At 41.1% G+C, this 13,033-nt stretch overlaps 1 protein-coding gene across 3 annotated transcripts; it reads left to right on the top strand.

Moving 5' to 3' along the window:
* The first annotated feature begins 304 nt into the window (after nt 1–304).
* LOC101466440 (uncharacterized) lies at nt 305–10,303 on the top strand. Of its 3 annotated transcripts, XM_024803653.2 has the most exons (5): nt 305–449; nt 1,907–2,001; nt 4,316–5,245; nt 9,275–9,545; nt 10,083–10,303. In XM_024803653.2, exons 2-5 carry the CDS (start codon nt 1,984–1,986, stop codon nt 10,241–10,243), a joined length of 1,380 nt encoding a protein of 459 aa, XP_024659421.2. In that variant the 5' UTR covers nt 305–449; nt 1,907–1,983; the 3' UTR covers nt 10,244–10,303. The 3 variants fall into 3 exon arrangements, with proteins under 3 accessions (XP_024659421.2, XP_024659420.2, XP_076744657.1); XM_024803652.2 differs by having other exon boundaries at nt 9,275–10,303; XM_076888542.1 differs by having other exon boundaries at nt 342–449; nt 1,910–2,001; nt 9,275–10,303.
* The last annotated feature ends 2,730 nt before the right edge of the window (nt 10,304–13,033 follow it).

Genomic DNA, 13,033 nt, shown 5'->3' with positions numbered 1-13,033 from the left:
TGAATCAAATCGGAGGATCATTTATTGTAGCAGAGAAAAGGCCACAAAGGATCTCCGGTGTCAGGGTTTAGAAATCCAGAGCTTAATGATGCAGAAACTGAAGGGAAACAGCGAGGGGAAGAAGTTGTTTTTGCAGGATTCACAGGAAAACATGAGAGCTGAGTCTCGTGAGTAGACACACTGATTAAACTGATTAAACACTGATCATAACAGAGAAGCTCGGCAGCAAACTGTGATCCATGCTGTGAATCCACCGAGCATTTTCTGACGCTGGAGGAAGCAAACTTATTCAAAATCGACGTTCAATATGGAGTCGTATTTCAGTTCCTCCACACCAGCAGGTGGCGGTAAACCACCTATTGATATTTGTCAACGCCAGAAAACAGGAGGAACGAGCGGCCCGGCTTCATCCAGCAGGAGTTTTCTCTCGTTTTGTGGCTCATCTAAAGGTAAGCACCGACCTAAATTTAGCCTGAGCTCAGTTAATCCCGAGTTTAGCTCCTGAAGAGGTCTTCTGCTGCTCTCCTCGGTGCTGCCGCTGTTCTGCATTATCTGCTGATGGTCAGACTGACGTGTGGGAGGTGCCCACAAAGCAGAACAATACAAATAATAATTAAAGAAAACACCGAATATTTCGTCTTTAAAATGCATTTCTTTGCTTTTCGTTTTTAACGCCACACAACAGTCCGCCGTCGCGCTGTTTTTCTCAGAAAAGTCTCTTTCGAGCCGCAAAGCTACAGCCCGATGTAGGTGTCCGCGCAGATGCCTGTTTAGAAATTAGCCAGTGTCCATAAACTGGTCGGTTCTTCCCAGTATTCTTGTTCTTCCCACACACGCGTTTATCATTTGACGATGGTCAGCTCCGCACCTAAAGAGACAGAACCCGGGGCCTGCTATCTGCACAGACCAGCTGGAGGTTTAAGAGGAGCTTGGTTACACTACTGTAGTGCCAAAAAGCGATTTCCAATGTTTCTGTGTGTTTTTATGTGCAATATCTTTACCTATGTTGTTAAATAGACTTCAGTGAACAGGGTTTACAAAGGGGTTCTATATAAATTTTTAAAATGACCTGTTTTTCAAGTATCTTTATAACTCTTTGTTGTTGTACTTGCATATCATTTATGAGGGATACATTTAGCATATGTTTCACATATGTCACATAACACACATAAGTAGTTATTGATAGCAGTTTAAATACAAGCAATCAGTTTTTGGCAAATACCGGAAATCAGGGTTTGGCAGACGATCATTTTTTGGCACAACGCAGCAACCGAGCACAAGCGGCAGGAGAGACGAGACAAAATAGAATACGTAACAGTGGTACAGAAACACACTTCTGTGCCCTTTTCCCCTCTGTAACCGTGGTGGAATACAATCGTTTTAAAAACCGAGGCACACCTGTGCTCAGGCTGAAGGTGGAGGGTGTTGGTTCCCCAGCCCTGCACTTTGGGGTCTGTTAGTCAGAAAGTGAAGCATCCAGTTGCTGGTCAGTATAGAGTTGATTGATGGTCAGCTTAGAGGAGAAGGTGGTATTCTAATGAGCTGTAATGAACAAATAGCATTCAGACATAAATGCTTCTTCCTATTTGAGTCCAGTGATGATGAGGGTGGGGTCAAAATGGAGTAACTTTGTGACAAAGTTGGACAGCTTTTGTTCTAAAGGTTTGGAGAGAGTCTGTGTGTGTGTCTGCATTCACTTTGTTCCTCTAACAGAAAATCAATGTGCAGATGTTGATTCCTGCAGTGACTGTTGTTCTTCATCCTGTAGAAACCATCCTGCAGCTGCTGGAACAAATCACTCCTTTTAATGTTTTCTATTTAGAAGATAATTTTTATTTTCTCTGCTTCTTTTTGTCAGGGATCAAAATGATGTCCTAATCCTTAAAGTTCTGTTTTTGTGTCCCAGCAGGAGAAGAGTCTGACGGAGAAGCCGAGGAACATTTTTAGCCGTTAGGACTGAACTCAGTCGCTACAGAGGAAACAATGAGCTCGACACAAAACGTGAGAAAAATATCTCAGTATATCACAGTACTGTGCGCAAGTCTACAGCCTCATTTCTTCATATTTTGCTTCCAAGCACCCAGACATTCTTGTAGTTTTATTGTGATCTTGAGCATTTTGTGCAATATCTGAAAGCCATGTCCTTAAAACGTAAATTAAAACATAACAGAAAAGTGGTCCAATGCAGACTCCAGTAAGGAAAGCTAGGCGGTCACAAGTCTGCTACAACTATGCATTGTCATTTGAGATAAAGTTCAGCTGGAGGATGATTGAAGAACATTAGAATAGTTCCCAGTTAGATCAGAGCAATATTTTTCCCTGAAATTCTCATCCCTGAAATTCTAATCCCTTATTACTAGGGACAGTCCAGTAGAGTCATTTCTTAGTCGACTAAACAAGGAAAAAATATTAGACTGACTAATCTAAAACTAAGAAACATTTAGATATTAAGTTAAATTTAAAAAAGTTTAAAGTCAAAAACTAATGACAAGCCATCGATCACATTCTTCAACAATAAATCCAGCAGTTTAACTGTGCCGCACCTCGCATCATTCATTATGACTATTACACATTATACTCCAGACAGACAACGACATACCGATGTTAGATATGATGTGAAAACACATTACTGCCAAAGATGTTCACGTATCACTAAAACACGACAAACTAATATCCGAAAAATGAATAAACTGAGACTGAAAAGTACAGCGCATTGTGCCACACGTTATGAATGATGGACCTGGTTTCAAAGTTTATGATGACCACTTTGATAAAAATTAAAATCTAAAATAACAAAACGATTAATACTCCTCCAGCTTATCGATTCAAACATGGAACCATTCCCAGGTTGGCCAGTAGGTGGCCTCCTCCCAGATGTGCCCAGCTGGAACACCTTTCAATGTGGAGGAGTCACGGCTCTACTCTGAACTGCTCCTGGATCACTGAACTCACACCCACCTTTTGGATAAAACTCATTTCTGCCGCTTGTATCTGTGATCTCATTCTGATAGTGTTAAAAAAAGGATGAGACTTAGATTAAACAGATTAGATTAAGTAGGGCTGCTCAATTAATCGAATTTTAATCTCGATTACGATCTGGGCTTACGAACTGAGCCGATTATTAGCCCCTCCCTCGTGCTTTACTGTCGCGCTGCTCCGTGTGGCAAATCGAGCGCACCTCTCTGCATTTCGAACACGTGTCACAACAATTAAGAGCAGCGGTCTCCAACCTTTTTTGCGCCACGGACCGGTTTATGCCCGACAATATTTTCATGGACCGGCCTTTAAGGTGTCGCGGATAAATACAACAAAATAAAACTAGTACTGGTACCGAAAAAAGAAGATTTATTCATAACACACATGAACAGACCCAGGAAAACAGAGTTAACGATAAAAACGATAACAAAATAACGCTGAAAACCGATAAAAACCCTGAAAACCATACATTTCACACCTGAGCCTCAACTCTCGCGGCCCGGTACCAAACGACTCACAGACCGGTACCGGTCCGAGGCCCGGGGGTGGGGGGCCGCTGATTAAGAGGACCCGAGGGAAGCTCGGAAAGCTAAGCAGAAGTTATTTGGAGAGGAGAGTGACTGCCGATGGTTGAAAAGAGAGGTAAAAAAAACTTCAGTGGTGTGGAAACATTATGGGTAGGTGGAGTCAGACGTGGATCAAGTAGACACAGTGTGTAAACTTTGCTACGGTGTCGTAGCTGCACCACAGAGCAACACTGCAAAGTTCACTAAACATAGATGTTTACATTTTTCATTGATTTCTTATATTGCAAACATTTGCAGTGTTATCAGTATTTGCACTATTTTATATTATGTTCTGACAATCTTTAAAGTCATTATTCAACACATTGTTATTGTTAAATAAATATCGTCAAATAATCGAGATCTCAATTTCAGTGAAAATAATCGTGATTATCATTTTTGCCATAATCGAGCAGCCCTAAGATTAAGTGACTAATAAGTCTGGTACCGAGTGGTGACGGCAGTCGGTACTCATTGCCCATATTGTAATTAGCATTGCTGCCAAATGCACATTCTTGTTTCAGCATCAGGTGTACAAGGATCTATTATTAGAAACAGTCAGAAGGTTATCTTAGGTTGAATCAGTGACCTTTAACTGGCCGTCAGCATGAAAGGTTGTCTGTTTGTATGTGTTAGCCCTGCAGTAGATTAGTGGCGTTTCCACAATATAACCCTTAATTCTCCACCACAACCCTGTTGTTGATAATTGGCGGATGGATGGATGTTCCATAATTGCGTTTCACTCATTACCTCATTTTGAATCTCTGTCACTGCAGGACCAACATGGAGCAGGAAGTCAGCGCTCTCAGGAGGCCGACAAACCTCACAGAAGAAAGGGAGAGAGAAAATACAGCTGTGATGAGTGTGGGAAGTCTTTCATACACATGAGTAGCCTAAAAAGACACCTTGTCTTCCACAGTGACATTAAACCATACAGCTGTGATCAGTGTGGGAAGAGTTTCAACCAGAAAAGCAGCTTGAGCATGCATAAATTCATCCACAGCATTAAACCATACAGGTGCGACGTGTGTGGAAGGTCTTATACTCGATCTGGACATTTAAAAAGTCATCAAGTCATCCACAGTGGAGTGAAACCATTCAAGTGTGACTTGTGTGGAAAGTCTTATACTCAAGCTGGACATTTAAAAAATCACAAAGTCATCCACAGTGGAGTGAAACCATTCAGGTGTGACTTGTGTGGAAAGTCTTTCACTGAGATGAAGAGCCTAAAACGACACGAAGTCTTCCACACCGGAGCTAAACCATTCAGCTGTGATCAGTGTGGGAAGTGTTTCACCCGCAAAGAAGGCTTGGAAAATCACAAGCTCATCCACAGCGGACTTAAACCATACAGCTGTGATCAGTGTGGCAGAGCTTTTACTTGCAGGAAAAATTTATGGATTCATCAAATTACCCACTCTGGAATAAAGCTATACAGCTGTGACGTTTGTGGAAAAACGTTTAGTCATCTGGGGAGCCGAAATAAACATCTGCGCATTCACACCGGGCAGGATGTGTGCTGCTGTGATCTGTGTGGCAAACGCTTTGTTACATACAGCAACTTACAAATCCACAAACTTACCCACACTGAGGAGAGACCTTATAAATGTGAGCTGTGTGATAAGGCTTACAAAGCTCCAAATTCCCTGAAAGTGCACCAGAAGAGTCACACCAGAAAGAGACTGTACAAGTGCAGTTACTGTGACGTAAGTTGTTGGGTTTTTTTAATCTTGTTGTTTTAGGCTGGTTGTTTGGACGACCGCTCAGTAAACTGTATTATGTAATGCATGTAAATGCAGCACTGGGCAATTCGGACATTGTTGTTTTCACAGTCATTATAGAAATCAATGGTCGCTCATTCGTAGTGCTAAAGTTGATATTGCAGTATTTAAGGTTGTGTTGGTTTCAGTATTATTATTTCTGCTCAGGTGTATATACAATACACATTATTTAAGTATCATGAAATAAAGTTTAGGCCACAGTGTTATTTTAGATAAAGCGCTGCTGATAGGATTGTATGATTGTATGATTTGCAGTGTAATATCAGAACTGTTAAAGTATTTGGACTAATATGTTAGTGTTAGTGTAATATTGTAGTTGTATTAGATTGATATTCATCAGTATTGTTGGATTATTAGTATTATACTATTGTATTACTATTGTAGTAACTGATTGGACTTCAAGTATTTTGGTGGTAGTAAGTAAGTAAAAACTTTATTTATATAGCACCTTTCAAGATAAAAATCACAAAGTGCTTCACAGAAGCTAAAACCTAAAAATAAAAATCAACTAAAAGCAAGTTTAAAAAGATGCGTTTTTAGCTGTTTTTTAAAAGCGACCACAGAGTCCACAGATCTCAGGCTCAAAGGGAGAGAGTTCCACAATCTGGGGGCCACAGTTCCAAAAGCTTTGTCGCCTTTTGTTTTCAGCCTCGTGTGCTGGACAGCAAGCAAGCCCTGGTCACATGACCTCAGGGACCTGCTGGGAATGTATGGATGCAAAAGTTCACTTATATATGTTGGTGCTTGTCCATGCAGGGCCCTGAAAGTCAAGGTCAAAACCTTAAACTGGATCCTGAATTTAACGGGGAGCCAGTGCAGCTGAATCAGCAGGGGTGTGACATGGGAAAACTTGGAGGACTTGGTCAGAAGCTTTGCAGCAGCGTTCTGAACAACTTGCAGACGATCCAAAGAGGCTTTACATAAACAAGTAAACAAAGAATTACAGTAGTCCAGACGAGATGAAACAAATGCATGAATGACAATTTCTAATTCGGAGCGCGATACAATGGGACTCAGCTTAGCAATGTTTCTCAAATGATAAAAACAGGAGCGAACCAAAGATTTTACATGGGCATCCAAAGTCAGAGCTGAGTCAATACTAACACCAAGGCTCCTGATAGACGGTTTTGCAAATGTAGCAAGTGGACCCAAGTTTTCCATAACACTAGGTACAAAAGTTTTAGGAGCACAAACAAGAACTTCAGTCTTCTCCTCATTTAGTTGAAGAAAGTTTCCAGCCATCCAACATCTAATGGAGTCTATGCACTTGTGCAAAATCTGTAGCTTGGAAACATCATGGGGCTTAAAGGAGATATATACCTGAATATCATCTGCATAGCAGTGATACGAAATGTCCTTAAAAGTGCTCAATAAGTGTTGAAGAGGAAGTAAATACAGTAAGAACAATAAAGGCCCCAAAACTGAACCTTGTGGCACACCATAGGCAAGAAAAGTAGAAGAGGAACTGTTTTTAGAGGTAGCCACAGAAAAGGATCGTTCATGCAAATAGGATTCAAACCAGTCCAAAGCAGCCCCTGATATACCCACCCAGTCTCTCAGCCTATCTAGCAGAATATGATGGTCCACAGTATCAAAGGCGGAGGTCAGGTCCAACATCAACAGAACGGAGCATTCTCCTGCATCACATCTCATTAAAATGTCGTTGGAGACTCTAAGAAGTGTAGTTTCAGTAGAGTGAGCTCTACGAAAGCCAGATTCGAATTTATCCAGAATGCTGTATTCATCTAGAACAGCTATAAGCTGCTTAGCCACAACCTTTTCTAAAATCTTAGAAATGAACGGTAATTTTGAAATCGGTCTGTAGCTACTGAGAAGAGAAGCATCAAGCTTAGGTTTTTTTAACAGTGGGTGAATAACAGCATTCTTACAATAAACAGGGACCTGACCAGAAACCAGTGAGGTATTAATAATTGTGAGCACACAGGGACCAATAGACTGAAAGACATTTTTAAACAAAGATCCAGGTAAAATATCAAGAGAGCAGGAGGATGCTTTCATTGAATTAACCAACTTGACCAGCTCAGGTAAGGACACAGGTAAAAATCTTTCTAAAATTACAGGCCTAGCTTGAGTTGGAGCAGACAAGAGAGACACAGAAGGAGAGATACTGTTCCTAGTATTGAAGCACTGGCGTGGCAGGACTGTAAATTACATTAGTACTGTGTTGCAGTGATATTTGGTGGTAGTACGGTACAGTGGTACTGTAGTAGTGTTGTGGTATTATTGTAATATTATGTGCAGGTACTACAGGGAGTGCAGAATTATTAGGCAAGTTGTATTTTTGAGGAATAATGTTATTATTGAACAACAACCATGTTCTCAATGAACCCAAAAAACTCATTAATATCAAAGCTGAATGTTTTTGGAAGTAGTTTTTAGTTTGTTTTTAGTTTTAGCTATTTTAGGGGGATATCTGTGTGTGCAGGTGACTATTACTGTGCATAATTATTAGGCAACTTAACAAAAAACAAATATATACCCATTTCAATAATTTATTTTTACCAGTGAAACCAATATAACATCTCCACATTCACAAATATACATTTCTGACATTCAAAAACAAAACAAAAACAAATCAGCGACCAATATAGCCACCTTTCTTTGCAAGGACACTCAAAAGCCTGCCATCCATGGATTCTGTCAGTGTTTTGATCTGTTCACCATCAACATTGCGTGCAGCAGCAACCACACCCTCCCAGACACTGTTCAGAGAGGTGTACTGTTTTCCCTCCTTGTACATCTCACATTTGATGATGGACCACAGGTTCTCAATGGGGTTCAGATCAGGTGAACAAGGAGGCCATGTCATTAGTTTTTCTTCTTTTATACCCTTTCTTGCCAGCCACGCTGTGGAGTACTTGGACGCGTGTGATGGAGCATTGTCCTGCATGAAAATCATGTTTTTCTTGAAGGATGCAGACTTCTTCCTGTACCACTGCTTGAAGAAGGTGTCTTCCAGAAACTGGCAGTAGGACTGGGAGTTGAGCTTGACTCCATCCTCAACCCGAAAAGGCCCCACAAGCTCATCTTTGATGATACCAGCCCAAACCAGTACTCCACCTCCACCTTGCTGGCGTCTGAGTGGGACTGGAGCTCTCTGCCCTTTACCAATCCAGCCACGGGCCCATCCATCTGGCCCATCAAGACTCACTCTCATTTCATCAGTCCATAAAACCTTAGAAAAACCAGTCTTGAGATATTTCTTGGCCCAGTCTTGACGTTTCAGCTTGTGTGTCTTGTTCAGTGGTGGTCGTCTTTCAGCCTTTCTTACCTTGGCCATGTCTCTGAGTATTGCACACCTTGTGCTTTTGGGCACTCCAGTGATGTTGCAGCTCTGAAATATGGCCAAACTGGTGGCAAGTGGCATCTTGGCAGCTGCACGCTTGACTTTTCTCAGTTCATGGGCAGTTATTTTGCTCCTTGGTTTTTCCACACGCTTCTTGCGACCCTGTTGACTATTTTGAATGAAACGCTTGATTGTTCGATGATCACGCTTCAGAAGCTTTGCAATTTTGAGACTGCTGCATCCCTCTGCAAGATATCTCACTATTTTTGACTTTTCTGAGCCTGTCAAGTCCTTCTTTTGACCCATTTTGCCAAAGGAAAGGAAGTTGCCTAATAATTATGCACACCTGATATAGGGTGTTGATGTCATTAGACCACACCCCTTCTCATTACAGAGTTGCACATCACCTAATATGCTTAATTGGTAGTAGGCTTTCGAGCCTATACAGCTTGGAGTTAGACAACATGCATGAAGAGGATGATGTGGACAAAATACTCATTTGCCTAATAATTCTGCACTCCCTATATAGTATTAAATTAGTGTTGTTACAGTGTTGTGGGACAGAGATGCTTTTCATTTTAGGCGACGTTCAGGATACAAATGTTGAGGGATTCCCTGACTTACACTGTCTTTGTGTCTTTGTTTAGAGGCAGAGCGACACAGATGGATCCAGTTCTCAGCCCTGTTGTCACTGTGGTGCTGTGAAACCGTTTTGTTGTGACCTTTGTGGAAAAGCTTACAAGAAGAAAAAAGGCCTGATATGGCATCAGCGTAGACACACTGGACAAAGACTGAACTACTGCAAACAGTGTGGGAAAGGCTTCCCCACTCCAAGTGCATTAAAGCAACACGAACTCTTCCACAATGGTGTGAGAGAGCACGTTTGTGACCAGTGTGGGTCATCCTTCATCACTACAGGTGACCTTAAAGTGCATAAACGCGTCCACACAGGAGAGAAACCATACAAATGCAGCCACTGTAACAAAAGCTTCTCACACTCAAGTAATCGTAACATTCACGAACGTGCACATGAGGAAGACAACTACATGGTTTATCAGCATGATCTTGCAGAACTGAAATCACTGGATCACAATGACTCTGAAGAGACAGAAAGATCCTCTTCTGGTTTCAGGGTTGGACTTAAAAACCTTGAGATCAGGCTCCACAGAGTTCAGATGGAGTCTCCTGTAAAGAGTGTCAGCTGATGTCACACTTGGATCTGATGAGCTAGCTCTGAACCCTGAATCTTAAATTAAATTTCAGCTGAAAACGGCATATCCAGAAGAACAGAATATACTCAATGATTGAGCATGCATCCAGACACTACTGTCTGTACTTTATTCTATTTCTGTTGCTTGTGGGTCTCAGTGAAGATGTCCACGAATGCCTCATGTTCACCAAACTAACTAATACTAAAACTAAGGATATTTCCTCTGTATTGTTATTGTTATTAAGTGCTCTATGGCAGAGAAGAGGGCTCCACTGAGGGCGGTGAAGGCTTCCCAGAGCGTCGTTGGCAGCAGCGTCCCCGCCACAGCAGACACGCACACCGACTGTTCTTCCTACACTGTAAACATGCTTCTTCTTATACTGTAAATACTCTATGTGGAAGTTGAGTGCAGAGCTCACTCGATGTAAATGCATGTGCTGGAATGACAATAAACACCTTAAACCCATGAATGTGCCTCTGTCTGCTCTGACACTCTTCAGTAAGCAGTGTTTTGCACGAGTGGAACGTTTGATTCCAGCTGGAGACACGAATCCTTTCACGCAGAACAACTTTAGTGTTACACTAATATTTTTTTTCTAAAGATCAATGCTCATAAAAAAACTATATTTAAATAATCAAATTAAGTTTAACCTCCTAAGACCCGAACTCTTCAATGGCATGCATTTTTGATTTCTCTTTAATATTGGGGCTGATTGGAACCCGATGAATGTAAAAACAAAGAATCACCAGATTGACTTTTTTTTTTTACCTGATTTTTGTTTCTAAGAAAAATCAGAGCCACATATGAGGATATTCATTAAAATTTTTTGATAAAAACAGTGGCAGTATGTCCTCGTAAGTGGATATCAGGCCCTTGTAGAGCAAAATTTAGTATTTTGACCCAAAATTTGATGTCCACATATGTGGACAGGAGGGCCTAGGTAGGAGGTTAATGTTCACTGTATTTCGGTTTAGTTCTGTTCCTGCATTGCAGAATGAGCAGCTTCTCACAAACATTTAATCTCACTTCATAGCTGTTCTGTTCAAATGACAGCCTCATTAATGAGGTGACAGCTCACCCGGTGGTTCTCCACTCTTATATGACCTGTACAGTGGACTTTCGGAGAACCCAGTCTGTCCCGTGCACATCAGCCACGATGCAGGACAGGAGAGAGGATCAACAGTGCTGATCTACCTGTACAGGTACAAGGTCAGGAAATATCTCTGCAGAGTTCTCACATCCCGGATATAAACTGCTTAAACTTGGGTGTTTTTTGCACGCAGAAGAGCATAGCAACAGGATCTAATTCAAACTTGATTTTCTACCTGGGATGTACGCTTTGTAGTCCATCTTCAGAACTTTGTAGTTTTCACACAGCAGCTTAACATTATTAATCGGTCTGACTCTCTGAGCACTGACTTTTCATTTCCTAACTCCTGTGTTATTGCAGGGTTTACCTTACAATATAAAGCGCCACTTTGACATCTTTGCTTCTTCCCAGGTGATTAACTGCGATTTTCTACCATGAACCACGTGGGTCTCTGCTCCCTGATCTGTTTCCTGTGTTTGGAAAGAGTTGCAGCTTCATCGCGGAGTTTCTCTCGGTTTGTGGGCTCATCTAAAGGTAAGCACCGAGCTAACTTTACTGTGAGTTCAGTTCATGTTGAGTTTAGCTCCTGAATGAGGTCTTCTGCTGCTCTCCTCGGTGTCTGTTCACAGTTTATTGTGAACACGTTGAGAGAAGAGTGAGAGAGTGTTTGGAGAAAAACACCAACTAACCATTAGCTCAGCATGCTGGGAGAAGTTGGAGCAGAAAAGTCTTTATCAGGGTTACAATAAGCTTCCAGCTGCTGTGGATGAACAAATGAATCTATAAATGTTTTGTAATGTGAGTTTATTGTATCCTTGAATCAACAATACAGTCAGTTTGAGATGCTGTTTACAGGCATGTGGGTTTCACGTGAGGAGAACAAAGGCAAACTTTATATAACACCGCTCCACATCTGTCTCTGCTTAAACAGCTGCAGCCAGTTTCCTTCATCATATTGAGCAGCCAGACAACATGAAAATATACTCCTAATGAGCACTCTGGTTGTTCATGTGAAAAGCCGATTCTGAATTCACAGTTGTGATCAGAAGTTCACATCCACTCATCATGAGCACGAGTTTCATGGTAGTTTTGGGCTCTGACTTCTTTAACTGTTCTTTTTGTAGAATGGACTGTACAGCAGATATCTTTAATGAACAAACAAGAATCCATGTATTTTGTATTTCCTCTAGTTGACACAGATTCAAAAGTATGCGTATGGCCTCAGATATACACATATATCTAGTATTTGATTTAATGTCTGTTAGCAAGTTGCACTTCGACCAGATGTTTTTGGTAGCCATCACTAACTCTTGGCTGGATATTTGACTACTGTGGGAAATTTCCTGGTGACACGTTTTCAACAATTACATTATAAAATGAAGTAGGATCTCTTCCTCTCTTTTTATAGTCTGGTAACCATTCCTCTGATCACATGTCTGAGTCAAGTCAACAGTCCTCACCTGTTTGTGCAAAAGAAGAGTGAGATGCCTCACCTTTCTTTGAGCGTGCTCAGTGGTTGACTTTATTAAGCACCGATAATCAAACGGCAGATATTGCTGAGTGGGATGGGAAAGTTTGGCTATGTTGTACACCCTTGTGGTCATTTAAAACATTAACACAGACATTCTTTGTTTTTTTGAATGAAAATTCATCTTTTTAATGCTTATTTATTTATTTGTCAAATTTAATGTCAGAGCTTCTAATAAGCTGCAAGAATGCTGTGTGAGTGGAGAACAGCCAGGTGTCCCCGTCTGATAAACCTCCATCAGTGCCACTGAAAACAGTCACTTTGACTGTAAACATGTTTCCATTTCTCACTTCACTCTTTTGGCATTTAAGTTTTTTATTGATTTTGCAACATATACTTAAACCTGTATAAGAGGGAGAAAACCCCCCCAAAAAACAGAAAAAAACACCCACAAGAAAACTGCTGTTGTACACCTCTGCCCTTACAAGTCTAAAAGAAAGAAAAGAGTAACTAACAATGGGTTCCAAGAGAAGAAACACAGAAATGGGCAAATAAAATTGACCGTTAGGTAACATTTGGACCGGTGGTCACAGTTAATAGTCCTTCAAATTACAATAATACGGTCAAAATCCTGTTT

This window comes from Maylandia zebra, linkage group LG9 (assembly GCF_041146795.1).
Source record: "Maylandia zebra isolate NMK-2024a linkage group LG9, Mzebra_GT3a, whole genome shotgun sequence".
NCBI classification, from domain to species: Eukaryota; Metazoa; Chordata; class Actinopteri; order Cichliformes; family Cichlidae; genus Maylandia; species Maylandia zebra.
The sequence above is the reverse complement of the archived record's forward strand: the minus strand, read 5'-3'. Positions and strand labels throughout refer to the sequence as shown.